This window comes from Pelobates fuscus, chromosome 6 (assembly GCF_036172605.1).
Source record: "Pelobates fuscus isolate aPelFus1 chromosome 6, aPelFus1.pri, whole genome shotgun sequence".
NCBI classification, from domain to species: domain Eukaryota; kingdom Metazoa; phylum Chordata; class Amphibia; order Anura; family Pelobatidae; genus Pelobates; species Pelobates fuscus.
The window spans coordinates 65,617,956-65,644,759 of NC_086322.1; the positions used below are offsets into that span (position 1 = coordinate 65,617,956).

The 26,804-nt window shown below is 40.0% G+C and overlaps 1 protein-coding gene across 1 annotated transcript in view; it reads left to right on the top strand.

Moving 5' to 3' along the window:
* The window catches only part of LOC134615375 (ADP-ribosyl cyclase/cyclic ADP-ribose hydrolase 1-like), a 53,164-nt gene extending 37,247 nt beyond the window's left edge, over positions 1-15,917 (top strand). The window contains exons 4-8 of the mRNA XM_063459883.1: positions 6,639-6,721; positions 7,141-7,217; positions 8,998-9,090; positions 15,044-15,130; positions 15,347-15,917. Coding sequence (XP_063315953.1) covers positions 6,639-6,721; positions 7,141-7,217; positions 8,998-9,090; positions 15,044-15,130; positions 15,347-15,413 — 407 coding nt within the window. The 3' untranslated portion in view covers positions 15,414-15,917. The remainder of the gene's footprint in view (positions 1-6,638; positions 6,722-7,140; positions 7,218-8,997; positions 9,091-15,043; positions 15,131-15,346) is intronic.
* The last annotated feature ends 10,887 nt before the right edge of the window (positions 15,918-26,804 follow it).

The window sequence follows — 26,804 nt, forward strand, 5'->3', positions numbered from 1 at the left end:
ACAATATCCCAATTCAGACACACCTAAAGAAAGTTCTACCACACATACCGTTTTAAAAAATCCTTCTAAATTTTATCCTGCCAATTTTAAATCAGGCCCTATTGAAGTCTTCGAAAAACTGGTTCTCAAAGATTTCGATAAAATTAAACACAATAAGTATGATCATCAAAACCTCACTCAGAAAGAATGGAAAGCGCTAAAAGAACTTCAAAAAGATGACGAAATCGTCATAAAACCCGCCGATAAAGGTGGGGGTTTAGTTATTTTATCTAAGTCCATGTACATAAAAGAAGCCAATCGTCAGCTTAATGATGTTGAGGTATATAACAAATTATCTTATGACCCTACCCCCAATATCAAAGAAATTCTAAGTGAATTTTTAAAAGATGGAGTAGAGATGGGAATTTTAAATAAACATGAATTAGATTATCTTAATATCCTTTACCCAAAAATTCCAGTTATTTATTTTCTCCCAAAAATACACAAAAATGCTGAAGAACCCCCTGGAAGACCTATAGTGTCGGGTATTGGATCAGTTTTATCCAATCTTTCAGAGTATATAGATATTTTACTACAACCCTTGGTTAAACAAACGAGATCATATCTAAAAGACTCTTTGACTCTTTTATCTTTTTTAAGTGATTTTAAATGGTGTCACAATTATATACTGGTAACCTGCGATGTACAATCATTATACACTATAATCCCACACAATATTGGATGCCTGGCTGTAGAAAGGATTTTAAAACAATACAGCTCCATCCCAGATTCTCAAATCAATTTTATTATACAAGGTATCAATATAATTCTTACTAACAATTATTTTTGGTTTTTAGATTCATTTTATATTCAAAAGAAGGGTACTGCTATGGGAACCAGGTTTGCCCCCAGCTATGCTAACCTCTTCATGGCGGATTGGGAATCCGAAGCTATTTGGGGTGATCATTGCTGGCGGGCAAACCTGGTTTCCTATTTCCGTTATATTGATGACTTATTTTTTATTTGGCAAGGCTCAGAAATGTCTCTTAAACTGTTTTTAGACCATTTAAATGTGAATGATAGAGGTATTGTTTTAACTTCAGAATTCAGCAATACGTCAGTGAATTTTTTAGATTTAAATATCTTTATCCAAGACGGATGCATCCAAACAAAAACTTTTTTTAAAGAAGTTTGTACAAATACAATAATAGATCAGACAAGTTGCCACCATAAACCCTGGTTGGATGGCATCCCAAAAAGCCAATTTCTTCGCCTCCACCGTAATTGCTCATCTACAGCTGATTTTATTGCCCAATCTACCTCATTGAAAAATATGTTTTTAGAAAAAAACTATGAAGTAAATAAATTAGATGTAGCTCTGGAGTCGGTAAAAGAGAAAGAAAGAAAAGAGCTCCTAACATATAAAGTGAAAAAAGCAGATCCCCCACAATTGCCTATTATCTTAGATTTTAACAACAAGAATAAAACCTTAAAGAAAATCATAAACAAACACTGGCACATTCTGAAACAAGACGACCTTTTAAAAGACTACATCCCAGATAGACCTAATGTTATATTTAGAGGAGCGCCGAATTTCAAAACAATGCTTACCAAAAATTATACAAAAAAAAGTGTACAACAAAAAAAGAATTTTTTATCTAAACCTAAAGGTTGTTTTAAGTGTAACAATTGTATTGTATGCAGAACCACAAAAGGTACCACAAATTCTAAAATTACTAATTTTTCTTCTAACATTACAAAAACCTCTTATCCTATTAAAGACTTCATTGGCTGTAACACTAAAGGGGTGATATACCTATTGGAATGCCCATGTGGATTACAGTACGTGGGCATGACTAAGAGATGTCTCAAAGTAAGAGTGGCAGAACACTGCCGTAACATAAAAAGGGGCTATGACAACCACTCAGTCTCTAAGCACTTTATGATACACAATAAAGACCCGACACTTCTGAAAGTCATTGGGATAGAACATGTTACCCTCCCATGGAGAGGAGGTAACATTACCAATATCCTGGGCAAAAGAGAAATGTATTGGGTATTTCAACTCAGAACCCTTGCCCCACAAGGACTTAATGCAGAATTTGATCTTTTTAACTTTTTATAATATACTATATCATTATTTCTCTCTTCTCTGTTCTTTATATCCAAATCCCTTTATTCATATTCATATATATTCTTCCATATTTATTTATTTATTTTCTTATTTATTTTCCCGTTATTTATTATTATTATTTTCCTATTATTATCTCTAAATTTATTTTTATTCTTTTCTATTTTTATTTAATTTTTATTTTTATTTTTATTTTTATTTTTATTTTATTTTTAATTTAATTTTATTTTTATTATTTTTACCTATATATATTTTCTCTCACATTACTTTCTTATATTCTGCTGCTCCAGTATAAGTTACAATTTTTCTTATTCTTACTTTTCTTCTTCTATGACTATTTTATTTATATTCATTTCCCACTACTTACTCAGAAGTTATCTCTGTTTGTTTATAAGGCAACTATCCAGTTTGTACATATTCTTGTCATCCCTGTAGATCCATTACACTTACACACATACCCACTTTACATATTTACATATTCATACTCTGTCCACATATACACATTTCTCTCTCTTCACTTTTTGTTACTATTCCAAAGTTTGCTTTCTTTCCCCTCTCTTTTTTTTTCCTTTTATTTTCATTATGCTCGTTTTTATTCTTATTTTTCCCTGTACATTTTATTTCCATTTCTTTATGCTGCCTGCTCGTTTACCTAGACGGAGGTGTGCTTTGTTGTGCCGACCTCCGTCTAGACTACATTGCCCAATGCCCATTGCGGTATACCACGTGATCGCGGATGATCGCGATCACGTGTCTATCTGACTACATTGCCCAATGCTCATTGCGGTATACCACGTGATCGCGGACGATCGCGATCACGTGTCTAGTTGCCCTTCTCATACATCCGGTCCTCCCATGCCCCTTGCTGAGCACTACATTACCCAAAAGTCTTTAGGGAACTCCATGTGATCGCGGCTATCCGCGATCACGTGATTGAGTACTCCCTTCTCATTAATTATCCTTCGTACTTAATAACACTCGTTTTAAGTTAATATTAAGGGTTTTATTTATATTTTTTTATTATTATCATTAAAGACTTGTATTTTTTCTGTTTTAATATGTTTTTGTATTTTACACTGTGTATTGATGACGTCATTTTGGCGCTAAAATTTGAATAAGCATTTGTTTTCTTAGCTTATTTAAGCATCTATGTACCAGGCTGATTTTTATTATTGCCAGTTGATAAAGCCCTGTGTGGCGAAACGCGTTTTGGCTGTTTTTATATATTTATTATCTTATTAAAGGAATATTGGTTTTACCTAGAATTACTTTGCCATATATCCTTTATTTATTTATTTATTTATTTTACCTGGTCATATACTACTGTGAAGCTGATACCTGCTAAAGAATCCTAGGTGGGGACTATACCACCCAAACGAATAGATTGAGCAGTATATCCTGCTCATCCAAATGTGAGTACCTGCATTTCTACTATTTATACTCATTTTTATCATATCTACAGTGAGCACTATATTTGGTTGTTTTTTTTTTCCCCTCTTTTTATACCGAGGAATTACCTTCACCTTATCCCGCCAGTGGGGGGCAGACGCCACTGAATGCTTATTATACTTGAGCTAGTTTATGCTCAATAATAGGTGAGTAATATACCTCTCCTATATTCACCCTGCTCTTATTGGTCCTCAGTTTGCACTATTGGATTTTCTTTATTTTGTCTTTCCATGTATACCACGGAGTCAAGACACCCCATGAATTAGAAGACTCATTCTCTTCATTGGAAATTCCTACATACCAAGCCTTCCACTTATTTATTGGAATATACAAGCAGACTATTAAGTATTGGGACTATTCATTATAACTGTTCCGTTCCTTACTGTAAGAGTGTATGCAAGTGATATTAATATTAATAATTTTATTACTATTCATTTTGTCTTTCTGATCTTATTATATTTTATATTTTTATTTATTTATTTTACATTGTTATTTCACATCCATTTGTATCCAGCGCGACCTATTATTGTGTTTTTGCTATTTTTCCTTTGAGGCTATTAGAGGGAACCTCATACCCATAGGTTGCAGCTTTCGATTTGTTCACAGTCCTATTAGATCACTCAGCGCTGATCCAATACCTATCTTCAGATATAGTCAGTGTCCAGATTAAACTCAGTGCTTTTCGCATCCGAACACTATACAGAGTATATGATTTGGAATATTCACAAAACGCTGATTTTAAACTAAATCAGATCTGAATGCATCTGGCACAATCACAAATTATTGTTCACTTGCATTTTGCAAGTATCATTTGTCTGCAGGCAAAGCTAGCAGCCAGTGGGAAAATAGTTACATAAACCTCATCAGTGCAAAAGTTAGCCATGTGGCAACCAGCTGGTATAGACTAGCCGACTGCCACATTAAAATGTAATAAATAGATAAATATTACTAGAAGGGTGGTTTTAAACCTCTCTTATGCCCCCACCAGCCATGCCCCATAGGTCCTGGATGAAATAATTTATTAAAATGGGTGAACTTAATGTCCCCCCACGGCCCCACCCATGGACAGTGGGTGGAGTCTCTAAATATAATATTTAAGGGGGGGTCCAAGTGTTCCCACAGCCTCCCTGAATAGCAGTTAGGGGCTCTGAAAAAAATTATACAAATATCTGCCATTGTCCCCTCCTGGGTAGCGAGGGTCCCCAACCCGTTAGCTACAGCACATTAAAATTCCCCCATTCACTAATAATAGTGTGGGCGGGCATACAACTGATACCTGTACATTTGGAAAATATATATTCTTACCATGAGAAGTCTTCTTTCTTGTAAATATCCTTTTCCTCAGCCCCCCCCCCCCAATTTTGTCTTTAAATAAAAAAAAATCATACAAATTGCAAAAAAAAAAAAAGACAAAAAACTTAAAAGTGTGACAGAATCAAAAATAGTTCCATCTTTGCCCCGCAAAGAATGAGCTTCACTCAGCGCATAATGAGATTCAAGGCAGAAAACCCCTTTATAATGCTTTCCCCACACTTTGAATTGTCATTAGAGTGGTGGAGAGCATCCAGACTGGCTGAAATACAGACAAAAATCAGGCCCATTCGGTGCCTGAATTGCAAATTCCCGACATTGTTAAAAAGTGTGAAATTCAGTACACAGCCATTCAAACTGCAGTGAATAGCCCTGTACAAATAAGAAATAATTATAACTTTATTTTTCTTAATTTTTTTTATTGATAGCCGTGTTCTAAAACTCTAGCATTTAAAGGTTGAATATGTTTGCTTTGTATTTTGATTTAAAACAACAATTAGATATCCAGTCTTTTGTTTTTATTGAGTGGGTGCGATATGAATTGTAATGCAATGAAAAAAATCTATACATATATAACTATACACAGTTTTCACATAAGTCACTGATTAACTTGCTATTACATCTGTATAACGGGACATACAGAATACTGCTACTACAAATGTTTAACCTTCTCCAAAATTACTTCTCTATTCTTATGGTATTGCATCAAAATATCATTTCTCCGAAAGATGAACTGAGAGAAAATGTTAGTGATTCAGATTCTGTACATTTTACAAAAATACCATATTTTGTAAATAGACTTGAGATTTAGAAATGTATTCACCCAATTAGCATTATACCAATTCTCACATATATTACATCATTACATACATCACATTCCTAAGTAGAACTCCCCGGGAATATCCCAGGGCAATGCTAAAGTTTAAACTTTATATTTTTTAAATTCAGAGGGGGAAGGGAGGTGGTAGGAATGGACGATTAGGGCATTCTAAGACTTCACAGGTTACAGCCTTCATGCATAGCTGGACTAAACCATAGACCAGTGATGTTTGTCTTTGGTCATGACTAAGTCTAGCTGTGGATGGAGCATGTTAGATGGTTTAATGCGTACTTTGATATTTTTGAATAAAGAAGCATTTTTACATACAGTGATGGAAAAAAGTATTACTTTTTTTATTTTACTTTTTACAAATGCTGAGAAAGGACTTTGCTTTGATGTATTTCTCCTTAGCTGCAAATGTGAATTTGATGGATTTATGGTTGGCTTCCTGATTACAAAAAAATTATGTTTTCTGATTTCGAATTGTGATGTTCTTTATTGACCAGGGTGATTTCTTTCTATTGGCTTGTCGTCAGCGGAAGGAACGTGCCCTTACATTTCATGTGATATCATTTAATTTTTCACTAATATTTGTTTCTTTTGCGAAGACCTTGTAATGCAGTAATCTAACACTTGTTGTACCCAGCTTTTCTATGACATTGTGAAGCCCACCTATACATGTACACTACTGATTAAATACAAGAAAAAATAAATATATAAACAGATAAATAAATAACTAAAAAAATGTCTCTCTCTTTTTCCTTTGGTAATTGTTTTTACATACTTCAGAAACGCAATGTGAAATATGATGATACATCAGACAAAAATAATAATCTTAAATACTGGCCCAATGAATACTCCACCACTCATATAGAGAACAACATCCTTTAGAAATATCCCTAACTGTTAAAGCATTCAAATTTGATATAGAATATATTTTTCCTATAGGGATGAATTTTAAGTCTTGCCCAGCTTGGGATGAATGTGCCAACAACTCTATATCCTCCTTCTGGAAGAAGGCATCTGCTGCAGTAAGTACTAAATATCTACATTCATCTAGCTGATATAATCGATGTGGCTCCAACAAAGTAATGGTGGGTATCATGAGTATTATACAATGAAATGGTGCTGGATTCTGGATGACCAGGTTTATAGATTATGTAGGGAATATCTAATTATATCAACTAAATATATTAATTATAGTGATATATTTATGCTATATTGCTTCTACTTTCCAAGTGTCAACATGGTCAATTGAGTTTGTACATCATAAGAAATTCCTGCATGTATTGTGGAATGTGCCCTAAGTAGTGCATCCTGAACCTCCAAGAGAATGGGAAATTCTAGAGTGCCCGCGGGAACCATGATGGTGTATTATTTACTATGTCAACTTGTACTTTGATGGCTGATGAAACTATGTGATAGCCCATAATGTTATTTTTTTCCATAGTTTGCAAAATCATCATGCGGTGTGGTCCAGGTAATGCTTAATGGTTCAACTGACGGCAACATTGTTAGAGAAGACAGGTACAGTTTCCGCTTAATTTGTCCTATGCTTGTGGGGTTTATGACACATCTAGATGGTTAATTCTGTTCAAAAGTGGCTAAATGATCTATATACTAAATGTCATAATACAGATGTATATAAAATAAAATGAGTTGCACTTGTAAATGTGTTTAAAGCTCCAAAGATATATTATTGATTTTCCAAGATTAAGTGCAGATTTTGTCATTGAGCCATGAGAAAAAAAAATACTTGCGCAAATGACATTACCAAGCAAGACCTGTGGACGTAGACTTCACCTGGGAGAGTTTTAAGATTTTACACTCTCTCCTCTCTGTTGAGCATGTCCTATTTGCAATCCCTTCAGCTGAATGGAATGTGCATTCTCCGTAGGGCTTTTAAGCCCAGGGCCCTATGTGGGGTGCCAGATTGGGGCAACTCTTAGAGCTCTGGGATCTGTTTATGTGAGTATTGTATTGCTCCACTGAGTGTTGTGGGTGTATATGTATTGACTGACTTATGTGTTTGGAAGAATCTGAGAGCTGTTCATGGGAGTAGATGGAGTGTGCCCGTGTGTGCTGATTGTGTGTGGGAGTTCTCTTATTCTAATATGTAGGGGTCTGGTTGTTCTACCCACATACCTTAATCCACATGGGCAGACTAGCAAGTAGACCACATTCTTAGTATAACAAGTGATAAACTGTCTAATCTGAATTGTATTATTGTCCTCAATGCTTATATCTCTTGTTACTCTTCTAGTACATCCGGATTTTCTACACGCCGTGCATTGACCACAGCCATAGAAACCTTTTTCATTGTTAAATATAGTGGGGGAATGATTATGTTCTTTTAAAGAGCTCCGCACAAAGTATTTTTAAAATGTTTTGCACCTCTAAAAATCATCTTAGGTTTTAGTAGGTTTATAGAACTGTTTGGACATCATGACTATTCCTCCCCCCTCCCCCCTCCCCCCCCCCCCCCCTTGTCTGCGGGCTTAATTACTAAATTCTTATCAGTTTGTAGGTCTTTATGTGCCTTTTTTCAGCTAATGACATGTTATGCTTAAACTTATCTTTTGGAGCAATTTTCTTAATCTCGGTCATGACCATGGTTTCGAAAGAGATAATCTTGTCCGAAATCATGTGTTTTGGGTAAAAGGAGGACTTATTTTTCAGAGTAGTGTGTTTAAATCCTGAGGCATCTTATGCTATAATATCATGACTAATTCTTTCTCTATTCAATGGTTCTTTTAGAAAAAATTTTTTTAGACATAAACTCCGTTTGAAACGATTTAGATCTATGTACATGTCAAAATGGTTCAGACCAGTGTTTGGAGCAAATTTTAATGCCTGATTTGTGTTGTGTATCCAAATTTTTTTCACTTAGATTAAAAATGCCTTTTATCAGTTCCGTTGGTTTAGATCTCTTCTTTTTGATCTGTACAAGTCTTCCTCCCCTTGTTCCTCTACATCTGAAGTCCTCCTTTTCCTGGGATTGACAGGAATGTCTGGCCCTGAATTTATTTTGTGTCTGTCTTTGGCTTTGTATTGTTGTTCATCTGTATTAAAATAAGAGCTACATTCTTTTTTCTATAATAAATATTAATTGGTCTAACTTTCTTGGTACGTACTCTAAACGAGAGAGTGGCAAATAGTTTTGTTTCTTTTTTTTTTTTTCAATAGTTTATTCAAAACTCTCAGCAGCTTGTACAGTCAGCCTACACAGCATTTAAATGGTGCCTGAATGCGTGTGCAATTCACTCAAACGTTTAATGAACTCACAATGCTTAATTACTTTCTACAGTATCCTAAAAAGTATTGAAATACCCAGCATGAATCCAGACATGGTATCTGAATTAATAATCTGGCTTATGAACAGCCCTGGTGGTGGAAGCAGGTAAATATCCTTGGTTGATTCATTCTAATATCTATTTATTCATCTGATATCTATAGTGTTTAGCTTTGCAGATACATGTCATGTGCAACACGCAGTTGTAATTAAAATTATTCAACCCTCATTGAAAATCAATATTCTTTCAGCTAAACGTTTGTTCCAAAAGGGAGGAACCACAAAATATATTGGATAGCCTGGGATTACAAAGCTTCAGGTCAAACTAAAGGGCACCCTAAATAATAAAATTGTGTAAGCACTAAGCTGAAGGAAAACTAAAAGATCATGCCCTCACATATAACCAGTGCTTATTGTTATGGAATTATTCCTTTATTAATTGCTAGGTTAGATGTGAAGTGACATGTCCACTAAATGTCTCAAAGGAAGGGAGTAGGTAAATCATTACATAGGAGATAATGCATAAATATGTAGCCTGTTAGGACAGAGGACAGAGAATATTACAAATAAAGTAACCACCTATAGAATGTAAGCTCGATTGAGCAGGGTCCTCTTCAACCTATTGTTCTTGTAAGCTTATTTGTAATTGTCCTATTTATAGTTAAATCCCCCCCCTCTCATAATATTGTCAAGCGCTACGGAATGTTGGCGCTATATAAATGGCAATAATACTAATAATCATAACAAAATAACACTCTCTTCCCCTAGTAGCAACAATGTCTCAGCCGTAGAGAGACTTAACCAAAAACTGCTTAATGATTAATGATTCCTGCACAAAGCACAAATAAATAAACCACTGAGTGAACCAGATATCTAAATGATTAAATATAACACACTGGCTCTGCTCAGATAAAGTGAATTCCAACCATAAGATCACTAATATGTAGTTAAATAGTGCCTACCCTTGCGGTGAAAAACTTCGGGTGCACTGAATATAGTAACCCCTGTTGCGATCCTGCACATTGCACAAATCCTACAAGTTAAAGAAAAACCTCTCCTGCTGAATCAAAAGCAGCCCAGTTGGGTTTATGATGCCTGAAGATTTGAGGGGCATTCATAAGGGCTAGCACTAGAGATATATCCCTCAGCGATCCTCAGAAATACTGTGTAAAACGAAGGCTGAGACTCAAGTCCGCTGCTACAATCCGCACGCTGCCTCCTAAATCAGAGACTAACTAAATAATAATTATTCCTTGAATTCTAAGTCCTACATAACTTCCCCCAACACCACACCAAAATCTGAAATGAACAGTTAGCGTACAGGATGCCCGACGTGCGTTTCGGTAATGCTAAGATGTGCCTTCGTCTGGGGCTCGTGTAAAAGATTATTCTTTCAGCTGTTTGCATTGAGCAAATCAAACAAACGCCATTTAAGTAGATCAACACAACAAATGCTTCAAGTGGTTCCCCAGTTGAATTTGGCGAAACAACTTGAAGCATTCGTTGTGTGGAGCCATTTCTATTGCTTTTGTTTGATTTGTTTATTGCAAACAGCTGAAAGTTTGGACATTTTGACAATAAACCTGATTTTCAATGGAGGTTGAATAATTTTGATTAAAAGTGTATATGTGAAAACACTAATATCTGTTTAGAAATGAGTGAACACTTGCAGTTTGGTAAGTGATTGATGTTGCGGCCTCCCTGATGAGAAAAGGGTAGCGCCATAAGAAATGTTCTTTTCCCCCTAGTGGGAGGGATGCTGTAGAGCAGAGCAGGAACAGCTCTTAACCCCTTAAGGACACATGGCATGTGTGACATGTCATGATTCCCTTTTATTCCAGAAGTTTGGTCCTTAAGGGGTTAAAAGAGCTAGTGATTAAGCACTCCAAGCAGAAGAGAGAACGCTGGTATAGCTTTCTCCCACAAACATGAGATGAGGCTCTATGCTGTGAGATGACCGAGTTTAATGGAGCCACATACAGCCTTTTACAGTAATCCCCATGCAAGGGGCACTCCCATCTGGACCTGAAAGTAGACTACAGTACAGACAATTATACAATGGCATTGGCTCTCAGGTCCATGACACTCCCATGCACAAACAATGTAATCCCTCCTCTCTGCTTGGGAGATAATTGAATAAGGTATTGTACTCACATAACCTAATTATCTCCAAACGCAGAAAAAATATACTTTTACACAGTATCCTGAAAGTATCCCCAAAACTCATGGAAACTCCACTAAAGTTATATCCTCTGATAGCCCCGATTTGGGGGACCAACATATCCAAACATCACCCAGATCGGTTCAGGGATTTGGGATTTCCATGGAAGTCACATTTTGACCGACCGCACACGAGGCTCCTGCCCAAAAGAGTTCAATGAAATCAGGCTGTGCGGTCGGTCTAGTTCAGGGATACATGAAATAGTCAAAATACCGCACGTAATCATTCGTACGAATACTTGGTGGATGTATCTGGTTTGGGAGCATATTCCTACCGAAAGCTGCTCTTTTTATACGAATCTAGACGTATGAACGTATGAAGATATGGAAGTCCCAGCGGTGTTTGCGCCGTCGAGTGTCTGATTATAGTTCCATGCACTCTGACCAAATATTTGCGGCTAAAGATGGCCGCCGCCACGTGTTCGTATACCGAACGCCGACCACCCGGGCGGCTGCTTAGAATGCCTGTGGTTTTCGAGGTGTTACAGAGGTGATAGAAGTTAATGAGGGGCACACTCTACACACGGGTGCTCTGGTCGTTCGGTAGTTTGTTCGGTAGGTGAATAAAATACAGAATAAACGAAAGAGAAGGCAATGTCCCGAACTTATAGGGGAATGAAATGAAGGGGTTCTCAGTCCAGGGACAGGGTGATCCGTCACAATTGATATTGTTGCTGCAATCAGAATATCACATTTTGTATAATGACAAATGAAATAAAAGATAACTCAAGAGTCAGGATCAATTGTGTATCCTGCAAGTTGTTTAAGTGCAGACTGCCACGTTCGTCGGAATTGCCCCATTGAACAGAAGAGTGAAACATCACCTAAAATTTATTTTAACCAATTCAATCTGTGTGATGCTCAGTTTCCTTTCAAGTGTATATTTTAGAAGAAAGTAGGTGTCAAAAGGTAAGTATGAAGTTTTTGTTTTAAAAGGTTATTTTTATTAATCAGGGCTCCCTTGTCTATAATTAGATTATGAGGTATATTTAGGGTTAATTTATTTATAAATTTATTTTATTGGGAGGAAGGGTTTGATGACCCCTTGAAACCCAAGTAAGGTTTAAATTGGTGATGGGGGCATAAACTAATGACCTGACTATTCTCCTCCAGTTAGCCATGTGTGTGTGTCCACCAGTATCTATGTATTAGCCCACTGGCTGGCCATAGGTGAGATGATAATGACATTTCCTCTCTCTAAATAGTAGCCACCAACCACAGTCCATGGGTGTCACGATTCTGGGAACCAAACACGCTAACACACACACAGAAAAGGTGCAGTACCAGACCTTAGAGTGGCCGGGCTAAGCACACAAAGAATAGTCAGGAGACACGCCGAGTAAGGGGAACCAGAAGACAGAATAACGAGAAACAAGCCGAGAGCAAAGGGTAGGCGAAAGTCACAAAGTCAGATAAACAAGCCAGAGAGTACGTAATCAGAAACACAAGTTCAGTAGCAATACTAGCAAGCAAAGACCACAACAGGGCAGAGAGGAACAGGAAAGGTAAGTATTTAAATCCATAGGTTAATTCTGATTGGATAATTTCCAATCAGAATTAACAATCACACGTGGGAGATATCTAGACCTCCCACTGTGATTGAGGCACTGTGCCTTTAACGCCGGGTCAGGTGGCTGACCCCGGCGTTTATTAAAATAGGCGGTCTCCCAGCATGCAGCGTCATGCATGCTGCTGCTGGGGGATGTAGAGGAAGACGCGGACGGCATCCGTGGCTGGGAGGATGCCGCACGCCGAGCGCACGCCAGGAAGGGGACCGCGGACGGCTGGAGGGTGAGTGCCGCGAGCGGACTGCAGCCTCCCCTCGCAGCCGTCCGCGGGATCCTGACAATGGGTGAGTACTTGGAGTGACAAAGGCAGGGAATTTGTTTGGGTGCTATGCCCCTATCATGTTGGCACAATGGAATATTATGGCGATTGATCCCCATAAGCATTTTTTTTTTATCTGGCCAGTAACCAACCCTCGCACTGCCAAGTTTTTTTCATTTATTTTTTCTATTTGCCCACATAGATTAATTATTTGTAAATGTGCCTCTTACTGGATGCATGCAGTCACAACATGGGTTCAAATCTATGCTTGATTAGTGTCCATATTCTATAATTTATATAGGATTCAGATGGCAAAATCACTGATTGTAACCCCCCTGTAAGACTGCAGATGTACCTAGTAAGCCCGCAGCAAATATGAGCACTGGTGTCACGGTTCTATCAATTCCATCCAGACGGCCAAGAATGGTCGCCCCACAGGGGATTTGAACCAGGTCCGTTCTATGTCCTAAGCCATCTTCCCTGCCTCTGAGCCACTTCAGAGCGTCTAGTTTGAGCCACTTCAGAGCGTCTAGTTTGAGCCCTGTTTACCTGGTATTGTCTGCAGCACTGGGGGCTGGACATCACCTGTGGTTGCTGTCTATCACTTTAAGACCACCTTGGGCAGATTACTCATTATCCACCTATATAACACTGCCTCTCCCTAAGGGCAGGGTCAGTTTGTTGTTTCATATTGCCTAAGACTGATTTGGCTTGTGACCCCTGCTTGTGGAATCTATGTTATTGCCTGTTTGCCGCCTGTCCTGACCTTTTTCATACCGTGCCTGACTACTCTTCTGGATTTGCCCTTGTCTGTTTCCTCGTACCCGGTTACTGTTCCTGCCTAAGCCCCCGCGCACAGATTCACAGCCCAGGTAGCTTCTTACCTGGTAACCATGGGCTGTGTTTACCTGCAAGGGTGAGCATACATCTCTGCACATCAGACAACAACTAAGGTACCTTACAACTAAGGTAAGCCGTGACAACTGGAAGCAATCGTGCTCGCTTCCAGCCGCTCTAAGGGTATTGCAGCAATGCCTCAATGTCAAGGCATCCTGCATTACCTCTCCAGACTGCAGAGCCGCCGAGTGATTGCTCTCCAGGAGCGATCACTTCCGGGTTGCCCCACGTGGCAGTGTCGGGGGGGTTGAGGCACTCAGTGAAGACTTAAATAAAATCAGTAACCCTTAAATTTAAATAGTCAGTAACCCTTAAAGTTCTTAAATTTTTAATTTTTTCATCATATTTTATAATTGTCTTAATAGTAAATTATATAATGAAAATAATGGTATCTTTAGAAAGACCATTTAATGGTGAAAACAACTGTATATAATATGTATGTGTACAATAAATGAGTAAGTAGAAAATTACACAAACACCACAGAAATGTAAAAAAAGCCCTGGTCCTTAACGGTTAGAAAATTGAAAAATGGTCTGGTCACTAAGTGGTTAAACCAGACACCCAATGGATCTGGTTGGATGGTGCTCATTCGGTCAGCAAAGCAGGATTTCGTTCGGGCCTGGTAAATATTAGAATATGATTGGATTTGCCTTTATCCCAATACTGGGAGAGTATTCTCACTGTGTCTCTGAACCACAGCTTGTGAAGTCATCATTACTAATACCTTGTGAACAATCAGTTGCTTTTCATAATGAAGCATTTGGACACATCTGCAGTGTAAAACAGAACACTAATTTCCACTTTGAACTACAGGTCAAAGTGAGTTTGGCAGGAAACCCTCAGTTTAACAAATGAGAGGCATCACTTTATCTTAAAAATGTCCGGATCGTGCAGTTTACCTCTATTACACCCCTTTAATAGTTTCCCTTTGGGTGCCACATAAGACACATAGGATAATGGAGCCAAAAAGGGAATTCTCATTTTCATTCATTCACTAGCTTGCTGAAACACTTGAGATAGTTATTCGAAGACTGTATTCATTTTGCATGCTTAGATATTTTAAGATGATGATTTCCTTTATAAATACTTATTCTATGTCTCTCCATATATCTACAGCAATTCATGCAGTAACAAGTCATTAGTGGCTTTAAAAGAATATATTGAAAAACACAAGATCAGAAGTTCTTGCAAAGTTGACTACAGGTAAGCACTGTACCGACCTACTACAGGAAGTATGGGTGATACTGCTATATGTTTTCCAGATCTTAGGATTACTTCTGTTGGCACATTGGGAGGAAACACAGTCCCTGCTATATATATTTATATGTCAAAACTGTGTATGTAAGAAAAATGTATATTTAAAATATATTACAAATATCTTTCTAATAAACATTTTATGCAATTTTTCTCCCACTACAGACCAGTTCGGCTACTGCAATGTATAGAGAACCCGGGGGCTGCAGACTGCACAACCTATTATTATTAAAGAGCATTTAGCTTTTTTTTGGAGCTAAATCTGTCCTCTAGCAGCAATTCAGTGCCTCTTCCCAGAGTCAAGACGCAATGCTCAATGTGATCTCTTAGGACCAAGTTTAACAGTGAACTTTGTTTAGGGTTGCGATAGTATGTCGTCTACAAGTTTACAAGGCCTTTAAAGCACATTAGCGAATGCAATGCAAGGGAGCCTTTTTGAAAAACCTTTTAAGAATTAGATCTACAAGGACCACAAACAACATGATGCATTATTACACAATTTTCAATACACTTATGCTTCTGTGATGCATAATTTACATGGGACAGTTTGTTGATGGTGCTTGGAGGACCCTGCGATTGGTTGGGTCTAGACAGAACACTTGCTATTGGCTACTCCAATTCTATCTACAGAATGTGTTCACTCAAACAGCAGAGAATTGAGCAGTGGGACTGAAGAGGCATGATCTATACACCCAAACTGCTCCATTATGCTAAAGTTGTTTTGATGCCAATAGTATCCTTTGAAGCGTCCCTTAAATAAACAAATTAAAAAAGAATTTCAAAATTGGCATAAAACGTTCAAGCAGCATTAAACAGGAGCTCTAGCCAATCACTATTTCCAGACTGGTGTCTACTATTTGATCACTGGCTGTTGCTCATCACTTGATTTGTAGAACCACCACAAGGTGGCAGCATGCCTGCAGTTTGCTGACAATCACTCCAATTAAACTAAATTCCTTAAACAGGCATATCCTTCAATGCCTCTTTCCAGATGGTGTAACAGGTGGATTGCTATATTATACTGGTTTTAATTTCCGTTCCTTTTTTTTCTATAAATTGTGCGAATGTACGTACCCAGAACATATTTGAAAACGAGAAATCTCAATGTATCCCCTTACTGGTAAAATATTTTATAAATAAAGAAATACATGTAATGGTATGTATTTTCTTGTGTATGTGTGTGATTTATATGTAGAATGTTGAGCTACTTTGGATGAATTAAATGCATAAGTGGTTTATATGTATATGTTGTGCTACTTTGGAATAATATGTAATAATTCTAGGTTTTCATTACCACAATACTTCAAGCTACCAGAAAACATGCATAGTACAATAAATGTGGAAATGTATCGATAGAACCAAACTGTCATTGTACTTTTTGGGGGACAAATTCCATCCTATCTTCTCAATCTCTTGACATATTGTCCACATGGAGTATCTCTAAAGTTCCCATGGATTACATCAGTAAAGATGCAAGTTAAAATAATTTGATGGGGAATATTTAAATTCCAGGTTCACTTTGAATGACAAGTTGGCATTGCACTATTTGGCTGGAAACCTATTGCTTTTCACACTGAACATCCTTGTTCAAAACGGATTATACACAGTGTTCTAAGTAAGGTACTAAGCATGAGAAAACATACACGAAAATGACTATCTTTCTCTAGAGCTCAGTTGTTAAATTCGTCTCTAGCATTCTGTGTTAGTAAGAACCTTGTTCGACTGCTTGGCCTTTTTCAATGGTTCTTGAAGTTCTTGGGCTATAAATACGGTCTGACATTCTCCCCTGGGTAATTATTGCTATTGGAATCTTGTCTAGGGTCCAACAACCAAAGCTGATTTTATGTCCCTTTGGCAGATATTTGGCAAAGGAGTTTGCCAAACCAGTCCAAATATTTCGATTTAAAAGGGAAGGGGAATATCTTTTTCTGAGATACTCGGCATACGTTAAAGGCACATGTATCCTATTCAGAACTGGGTGTGCTGTTGAATGAGACTGTTGTCTCATTTTACAGGCAGAAAAAAAGCGGGTAAATGTGATTTTTACATTTTTCTTTCAACTACCTTTTTTTTTTTTTTACATGCTTTTCTAAGAGTACCACAAAACTCTGATAGAGCCACTGATTGTCCTATCCATAGAAATGGTGGAAAAAATACCTCGGACGCGCTGAATTATTGACTTCACCCCCTTATCCTTCAACCCCTTAAGGACAAATGACGGAAATATTCTGTCATGATTCCCTTTTTATTCCAGAAGTTGTGTCCTTAAGGGGTTAAGTCCTGCAAGTTGTGAGTTGGGGCCTCCACAGATTGGATTTGTTGTTCTAGCACATCCCGCAGATGGTCAATTGGATTGAGATCTGGGGAATTTAGAGGCCAAGGTAACACTTTGAACTCTTTGTCATGTTCCTCAATCCATTCCTGAACATTTTTTGTAGTGTGGCAGAGTGCATTATCCTACTATAAGAGACCACTGCCATACAACTCCCCGAAGTGCATTAAATTGTATAAAGGTATTTGATAAAGTGACATACAAAATAATATTCTATTACTATACTAGAACATGCTCTATGATTACCTGAACTTATTTGCCGTCCTAAAGTTGTAAATACATTTCTCAAAAGAAAGTTTAGAATGTTGTACATTTTAACCATGGACAGTTGATTCAGAGCTCAAATAAATGCAAACTACCATTTTAGTCCATTAGGGGGAGACATAAGACATATTTTCCTACAGAAATTGAACTATTTTGTAGTTACAGTTTGAGTACACCAATACATTATTTATTATTGATTACTGATACATGATAATAATTCATACAATTAAAGCAATTAATATTACTAAAGTACTATTTATGTAATAATTTAATATGCCCTGTTATACTGTATGTGAGATTATCAAATAAAGGGAGATATTAACCCCTTAAGGACACATGACATGTGTGACATGTCATGATTCCCTTTTATTCCAGAAGTTTTGTCCTTTAAGGGGTAAAACTGTTCATAGGCATTCAACTGGTTTCCAAGGTTATTCGATAGACATATAGATACATATAGACTTACAGACGGACATATAGAGATATATACATATATGTTCTTAGCTTTATTTATTGTTCTGAACTTTAATAAAATGCTTAAGGAGAGAAATAACTAAACTGTATTAAAGGGGCACTCCAGATCCCTAAAGCACTTTAGCTTGCAGAAAAGCATTATGTGTGGTGCGGACTAGGACGGGGGGCAATTGCCCCAGGCCGCCCTAAACCCAGGGCCGCACGCATCCAGCAAAAAAAGGAAAAATCTGAATGGCTGAACTTACCTCTCTCCCTGCAGCCATTGGAGTCGGACGACCTCTCCTGATGATGTCAGGAGGAGGGGGCATGACTTTCACTGCTCTTCTCCCAGGACCGCTGGGGAATCTGAGAGAAGAACAGAGGAAGTCACCCCCCTCCTCCTGACATCATCAGAAGAGCCTGACCGACTTCACTGACTGCTGCTGCTGTATGCTGGCTGCTGCCCACCCCTCCCTTGCCTAAGGTAAGACTCACAGAGGCTGGGAATACGCTTTAGTTTTTTTGTTTTTTTTACCCCTCTCCTCAGCCCTGTCCCCCTTCCCCATTCCTAAGCCCCTGTCCCCTCACTCTAAGCTCCTGTCCCCCTTCCTCAGCCACATGCCCCTCCACCACAGCCCCCATATCATCCCCACTAAAGCTCCTCTCCCCCAATTGTAACCCATATCACCCACATGAAAGCCCATTTCCCAAAGTGTAGCCATCAACCTACTTCAGCCCCTATCCCCCCAATTACAGCTCATACCCCCTACTACAGCCCTGTCTGTGTGGGTGTGTGCCAGTATGTCTGTCTATGTTTGTGTATCACAACTACTAGTGTGGTCCAGCACGCAGAAACTATGTAAACATATACATATGCAAGGAAAGGAAAAATAAAAGGACAGAGCGTAAACCGGACCTTAGAATGGCCGGACTAATACGCTAGAGACAGAGAATGGTCAAAGGGAAAGCCGAGGTCAAGGAAGCCAGAAAATACACAATACCGTAAACACAAGCCAAGTCAGGGAAAGCAGAATTCAGAATAACCAGGGAAAAGCCAAGATCAGGATACCAGGAAATCAGATACACGAATATAGAGCACTCTCAGGAAACCAGGAAACGGAAACCACGACAGGGCAAGGTACTGGGGTGTCAGGGTACCTGCCGTCTCTACCTCTGTGGAGGTGAGACACTTGGACGTTCTTCCTCGCAAAAGGGTTGAATCACTCGTTCCTCGCGGTTCCCTCGGTCGTTTACACGCCGGCCGCGAGGGATCCACTTCCTTTTATGACGCGGCGTTCAGTAGCCGACGTCATGACGACAACCCAACCCGATCTGTCAATCAAGCCCCAAGCACGAATGAGGATTCGTCGGGGGCGTGATTACCTGTTTAGATCAGGGTATAAAAGAGGCCTTTCTACGTTTGTTCATTGCCCTGTCGTGGTTCTAGCTTGTCTAGTCACTCAGTGCTCTTGTATGCTGTTAGTTTCTTTGGTTTTGACCCGGCTTGTCTGTTCTACCTCGTTTACCTCTATTACCCTTTGACTCAGCTTGTCTCTCGTTTACCTGCTCTCTCGTTCCCTCGACCTCGGCTTGTCTCTAGACCATTCTTTACTACTCTTACGTTAGTCCGGCCATTCTAAGGTCCGGTATACGTACCCTGTACCTGTTTGTACTCTGCGTGTTGGATCCCTGTCCCGATCCTGACATTACGACAGGGCCATGGATCCTGCAGGTACAAACACTCAGGTTGGTTCTTCCGATTCTAGATTTGATGCCATGGATCACAGAATGGACCAGATGGCTCTAGCGCTGCAAGCTTTATTATCTCGATCTAGTAATCCACCGGAGGAGATGCGAGCTATGTCCATCTCTCCTGTAAGTTCAGGTCTAGAAGTAGCCACTGTAGGTGCTTCTTCCCGTATTACACCTCCTGTACGTTATGGTGGTTCTCCGGAGAAGTGCCGTGGTTTCTTAAACCAAATTGGTATTCATTTTGAATTACAACCTCGCTCTTACCCTATAGATAGGGCAAAGGTTGGATTCATTATCACACTCCTCATTGATAAAGCTCTGAGATGGGCCAATCCTCTGTGGGAGAATGAGAATCCGTTAGTCTATAATTATAATGCCTTTGTCGCTGCTTTTAGAAGAACTTTTGACCCTCCAGGTAGAAAGGTCAATGCAGCTAGATTACTATTGCGCCTTAGACAAGATAACCAAACCCTTGTGGATTATGCACTAGAGTTCAGGTCTTTGGCGGCAGAAGTTAAGTGGAATGAACAGGCCTATATAGACGTATTTGTAAACGGATTATCTGATGTAATCCTAGACGAGGTGGCTACTAGAGAGCTCCCTGAAAGTTTGGAGGATTTAATTTCGTTTATTTCTCGTATTGACGAACGTTTAAGAGAGAGACAGAACACTCGTGATAATACTCGTAGACCTTTCTCTAAACTAGCGCCTTTATTTCAAAGTCCTCAAACCACTATCCCATTTTTTTCTGAACCTATGCAAATAGGCAATACTCGCCTCTCAGAAGAGGAGAGACAGTACAGAAGAAAGGAGGGATTGTGTATGTATTGTGGAGTAAGAGGGCACCTTCGCCTAAATTGTCCTAATCTTCCGGGAAACGCTCGCACCTAAGTTTCTCTAGAGGACAGGCCTTGGGTGTTTCTATTTTGTCCTCTATACACAATTATAGAGATCACAGGCTTCTACTACCGGTTTCTTTAGCATGGGAGAAGGGAGTAATAAAGACTATGGCATTGATAGACTCCGGAGCTGCTGAGAGCTTTATCGACCAAGTTTTTGTTTCTAAACACTCTATCCCATCTCAGCTAAAAGATACTCCCTTGGCCGTTGAGGCCATAGATGGTAGACCATTATCTCAACCTGTGATTTCTCATGAGACTATACCTGTTATTTTGACTGTTGGTATCTTACACGAGGAGGATATATCCCTTATGCTTATCTCTTCTCCTTCTGTTCCTATAGTTCTGGGGTATCCATGGTTAAAGAAACATAACCCTATTATTGATTGGGAGCTAGGGGAGATAACTTCATGGGGTCAGGGTTGCCAGGACAGGTGTTTACAGAAAGTCTCACCACTTTGCGTAGGTAATACACCGGTTAACTCCACCCAGTCTACAGACTTACAAATACCGTCTCGATACATAGATCTAAAGGCAGTCTTTGACAAGAAGAATGCTGATACTTTACCTCCACACAGGTCCTTTGATTGCAAGATTAATCTCCTACCTGGTACTATGCCTCCGAGGGGCAATGTATATCCTTTATCCACTAAGGAGAACTTAGTCTTAGAGGAGTATATCCGTGAGAATCTAGACAAGGGATTCATTAGGAGATCGTCCTCGCCTGCCGGGGCCGGGTTTTTTTTTGTGAATAAAAAGGATGGTACGTTAAGGCCTTGCATTGATTACCGAGGTTTGAATAAAATAACTATCAGAAATGCATACCCAATTCCCTTGATTACTGAGCTCTTTGATCGTTTAAAGGGTTCCAAGATTTTCACCAAGTTAGATCTCAGAGGGGCGTATAACTTGGTGAGAATTCAGCAGGGAGACGAGTGGAAAACAGCGTTCAATACTCGATATGGGCACTATGAGTACACGGTAATGCCTTTTGGGCTCTGTAATGCACCGGCAGTATTTCAGGATCTGATCAATGAAGTTCTTAGGGAATTTCAACAGGATTGTGTTATTGTATATTTAGATGATATACTAATACACTCTAGAGAAATTGTGACCCACCACAGACAAGTCAGAAGGGTATTGCGCAAACTCCTACAACATGGATTGTACTGCAAATTGGAGAAATGTAGTTTTGATCAATCTCAGATAAACTTTCTTGGTTACGTGATTTCTGGGGAAGGCTTTAAAATGGATCCGGATAAACTCCAGTCTATTTTAGATTGGCCATTACCTAGGGGTCTCAAGGCCATTCAGAGGTTTATTGGATTCTCCAATTACTATAGGCGCTTCATTAAAGGATACTCTTCCATTATTGCTCCTATTACCAATATGACCAGACAGGGGGCTGACACTAAGACTTGGTCTACTGAAGCTCTCGTTGCCTTCAAGACACTTAAGGAACTTTTTGCTTCTGCATCAATTTTGGTTCACCCCGATACGACTTTACCTTTCCTACTCGAGGTAGACGCCTCAGAGACAGGTATAGGTGCCATCTTGTCTCAAAGGTTAGGCGTGGATAAACCATTACATCCATGTGGGTTTTTCTCCAAGAAACTATCTGGGACTGAAAGCAGATATGATATTGGTGACAGGGAACTACTAGCTGTTATCATGGCCTTAAAGGAGTGGAGACATTTATTGGAGGGGACCTTGCATCCTGTTACTATTCTGACGGATCACAAGAACTTGTCTTATATTGGGGAGGCCAAGCGCTTATCCGCCAGACAAGCTCGTTGGTCCTTGTTCCTCACCCATTTCAATTACGTGCTCACTTATAGACCTGGTTCTAAGAACTCTAAGGCCGATGCTTTGTCTCGCCAACATGAACCTTCTACTATATCTGAGACGGTTTTCTCTTCTATAGTTCCCAAATGCAATATTATCGCCAACACTAGCCTCAGGATTCATTCTCCGTTGCTTGCCGAGATTATGAAGCTACAACATCTGGCTCCTAGACAGAGTCCTGAGTCACGGCATTTTGTTCCTGCTGAACTCCAACTAGAACTGCTACAATGCTTTCACAATAGTAAGGTGGCTGGGCATCCTGGCATTCGTAAGACATGCTCCTTAATAGCCAAAGATTTCTGGTGGCCCACCTTACGTAAAGATATTAGGGATTTCGTCGAAGCATGTGAGGTCTGTATGAAGACTAAACGACCTCAGACGCTTCCATGTGGGCTGTTGCATCCCTTGGAAATTCCCGAGAAACCATGGACCTGTTTGGCTATCGATTTCATTGTCGACTTACCTGTTTCTAAAAAACAGACTGTGATTCTCACGGTGGTTGACAGGTTTACTAAGATGGCTCATTTCGTGCCCTTACCTAAACTTCCATCTTCCCCTAAATTGGCTGAGATATTCGCTAAAGAGATATTTCGTTTACATGGGATACCTTCCGAAATTGTTTCTGTTAGAGGTTCCCAATTTGTTTCCCGTTTTTGGAAGTCATTCTGCTCTCAAATGGGTATCAAATTGAATTTCTCTTCTGCCTATCATCCCCAGTCTAACGGAGCTGCTGAACGCACTAATCAAAAGATCGAGCAATATTTGCGTTGTTTCGTTTCCGAACACCAGGACGATTGGGTTGGTCTGATTCCTTGGGCAGAGTTCGCACACAACAATCTCGTTTGTGATTCTACTCGTTCTAGCCCCTTTTTCATGAATTATGGCTTTCATCCCTCCATTCTCCCCTCGGTTTCTCCTTCCCAAGGAGTACCGTCGGTTGATGTTCATGTTGCCAATCTGAGGAAGTTGTGGGATCAGACTCGACAAATTCTTCTGCATAATTCCATGTTGTTCAAGAAACACGCTGATAAACATAGAAGGGCGGCTCCAGTCTTTGTTCCAGGGGACAGGGTATGGTTGAGTACCAAAAACATTCGCTTGAAGGTTCCTTCTATGAAATTCGCTCCTCGTTATATTGGACCTTACAGGGTCTTGACTCGAATTAACCCTGTTGCGTATCGTCTGGCTCTTCCATCTGCCTTACGCATTCCTAACTCCTTTCATGTTTCCTTGTTAAAACCCCTAATATGTAACAAGTTTTCCTCCACGGCATCCTCTCCTCGCTCTGTTCAGGTTGAGGGACAAGAGGAGTATGAAATCAATTCCATCATCGATTCTCGTATCTCCCGGGGGAAGTTACAATATCTGGTTGATTGGAAGGGATAAGGTCCTGAGGAGAGGTCTTGGATACCTCAGGAGGATGTGCATGCGCCTCGCCTCCGCAGGGCTTTTCACTCCCGTTTTCCATCTCGTCCCGGTTCCTTCCGCCCGGTGGGCGTTTCTGAGGGGGGGGGGGTACTGTCAGGGTACCTGCCGTCTCTACCTCTGTGGAGGTGAGACACTTGGACGTTCTTCCTCGCAAAAGGGTTGAATCACTCGTTCCTCGCGGTTCCCTCGGTCGTTTACACGCCGGCCGCGAGGGATCCACTTCCTTTTATGACGCGGCGTTCAGTAGCCGACGTCATGACGACAACCCAACCCGATCTGTCAATCAAGCCCCAAGCACGAATGAGGATTCGTCGGGGGCGTGATTACCTGTTTAGATCAGGGTATAAAAGAGGCCTTTCTACGTTTGTTCATTGCCCTGTCGTGGTTCTAGCTTGTCTAGTCACTCAGTGCTCTTGTATGCTGTTAGTTTCTTTGGTTTTGACCCGGCTTGTCTGTTCTACCTCGTTTACCTCTATTACCCTTTGACTCGGCTTGTCTCTCGTTTACCTGCTCTCTCGTTCCCTCGACCTCGGCTTGTCTCTAGACCATTCTTTACTACTCTTACGTTAGTCCGGCCATTCTAAGGTCCGGTATACGTACCCTGTACCTGTTTGTACTCTGCGTGTTGGATCCCTGTCCCGATCCTGACATGGGGTGAGTTAGGGATTTAAATATCCCTCTCTATGCTCTGATTGGTCAGAGGGCGACCTCTGACCCCAAAACGTGCGTGTGCGTTGATGTCGTGACGTCACGCACACGTTAGTATAATTTCCGGGGGCGGGGCTAGTGATAGACGCGAGCACGCGGTCGGCGCCATCTTGGATTTGGGCGCGATGCCCGGAAGACCTGGGGGAGCGGTTGCCGGCGACCGCAACAGTGTGCAAGTATGTCTGTTTGTCAGTAGGTCTGTCTGTGTGAGTCAGTATGCCTGTAACAGTGTGTCTGTCTGTGTGTCTGTCAGTGAGTGTGTGTTCAGCAAGTGTGTGTGCCTTTTAGTGAGTGTGTCTGTTTAGGTGACTGCCCCCCATTTCAATCACATGGGAAAGGTGTTTTACTCGCCTCTTGGTGCAATGGGCCACTTGACTGGATTTGCCCCCCAGGCCTAAGGATGCCAGCCCTGCTCTGGTGAAGTGTGTCCTCTTTATTTCATTTTGCAAAAAGTACAGATTGTATTAGAAATTGAAACTTTTATAAATTAACCTGATTACACCCCCTGGCCTTTCAAGCAAACAGGTCCTATTGCTTCCTGGTTTGGTTAGCTTAGTTTAGTTAGCATTACAATTCCCAGATTTTACTATTAACATGACGTAAATTCATGATTTTATTAAAGAGACGGAGGTGAGTATTATGCATAACTCTTTGTTTAATTCCCTCAGCAGCAAAGATAGAGAGGGATATAAATATATCAAAATGAGAAAAAACTGTATAGTAACACAAGCAACCAATCACATAACAGAAGTGTTTCCCAAGATCCCACTCTTTCTTGTGAAAACCGAAGACCAGTAACCATGAACCAAACTCATCCACCGGAACCAACAGAAACCAGACCGCAGCAATAACTTCAAGCTAAAAGGGGGACAGAGACAAATATGATAATTTCCAAACTCCGAACCAGAATACTCACAAAACAAGTCTGTTAATATCCAGCCCAGTTAAACAAACCGATAAAACAGAATACATGATTAATAAATAACCAAATCATGAAAAACCCATAGAAATAAACAAAACATATACAAGGAAAAGAACGAATCCCAAACGGAACACTTACCGAATCATCCAAATGTTGTCGCATCACAAACACCCTCATAACCGGGAGCGCGTATGGGAATAATACTCGTCTCCGTGTCTTTAATAAATTCATGACTTTACGTCATGTTAATAGTAAAATCTGGGAGTTTTATTAAAGACACAGAGACTCCTATTATGCAAGTTCAAAGCTGAGCAACCACTTGAGATGCAATGTGATCAATCGGTCTTAAGTAGAAATCACGGAAAGCCGATTCACGCGACCAATTAGCAGCCCGCAGAATATCAAGACGACAACCAACCGCTGAAGCCTTAGATACCATGGCTCCATGCACCTATTGGGGCGTAAAAATCGACGTGTCAATTCCTGATAATGATAACAGCCAACGAACCCAACGTGATAACGTAGAAGTCGACACCGGGAGATGAGGATTCCTGAAGGAAACGAACAAAGGGTGAAGATCCGGTGAACGCAGAGATCAGGTATTATCCAGGTACATCTTCAGACATTCCACCGAGCAGAGCGCCAGAACTCCCTGGAACCTAGGGTAAACAAAGGATTTTGAAAACCAAAGAAAAGAAAGTTGCCTGCACTCTCTCCTTAATCCCTATGTATATTTAGACAAATGGAGGTCATTTAGTTACTCCAATGGCCATTGGAGGGAATGCCCGTCTGCCAACGTCAAGGCAGACCCCCCTAAGCGGGTCCTAACACTGACCCTTCAGCCTGCTTCCTTGAGCTTCTGGCAAAGATATCTCCACTGAGACAGAGAGGGGTATTTTTTATATACACCCCTATATACTTATTAACCCTTAATAGGGCACACATGGGATGGGCGGCTGCATTGTAACACGGCTGAGTGATACAAAAAGTGAATACAAATACAAAAAGAGAAGCGCTCAC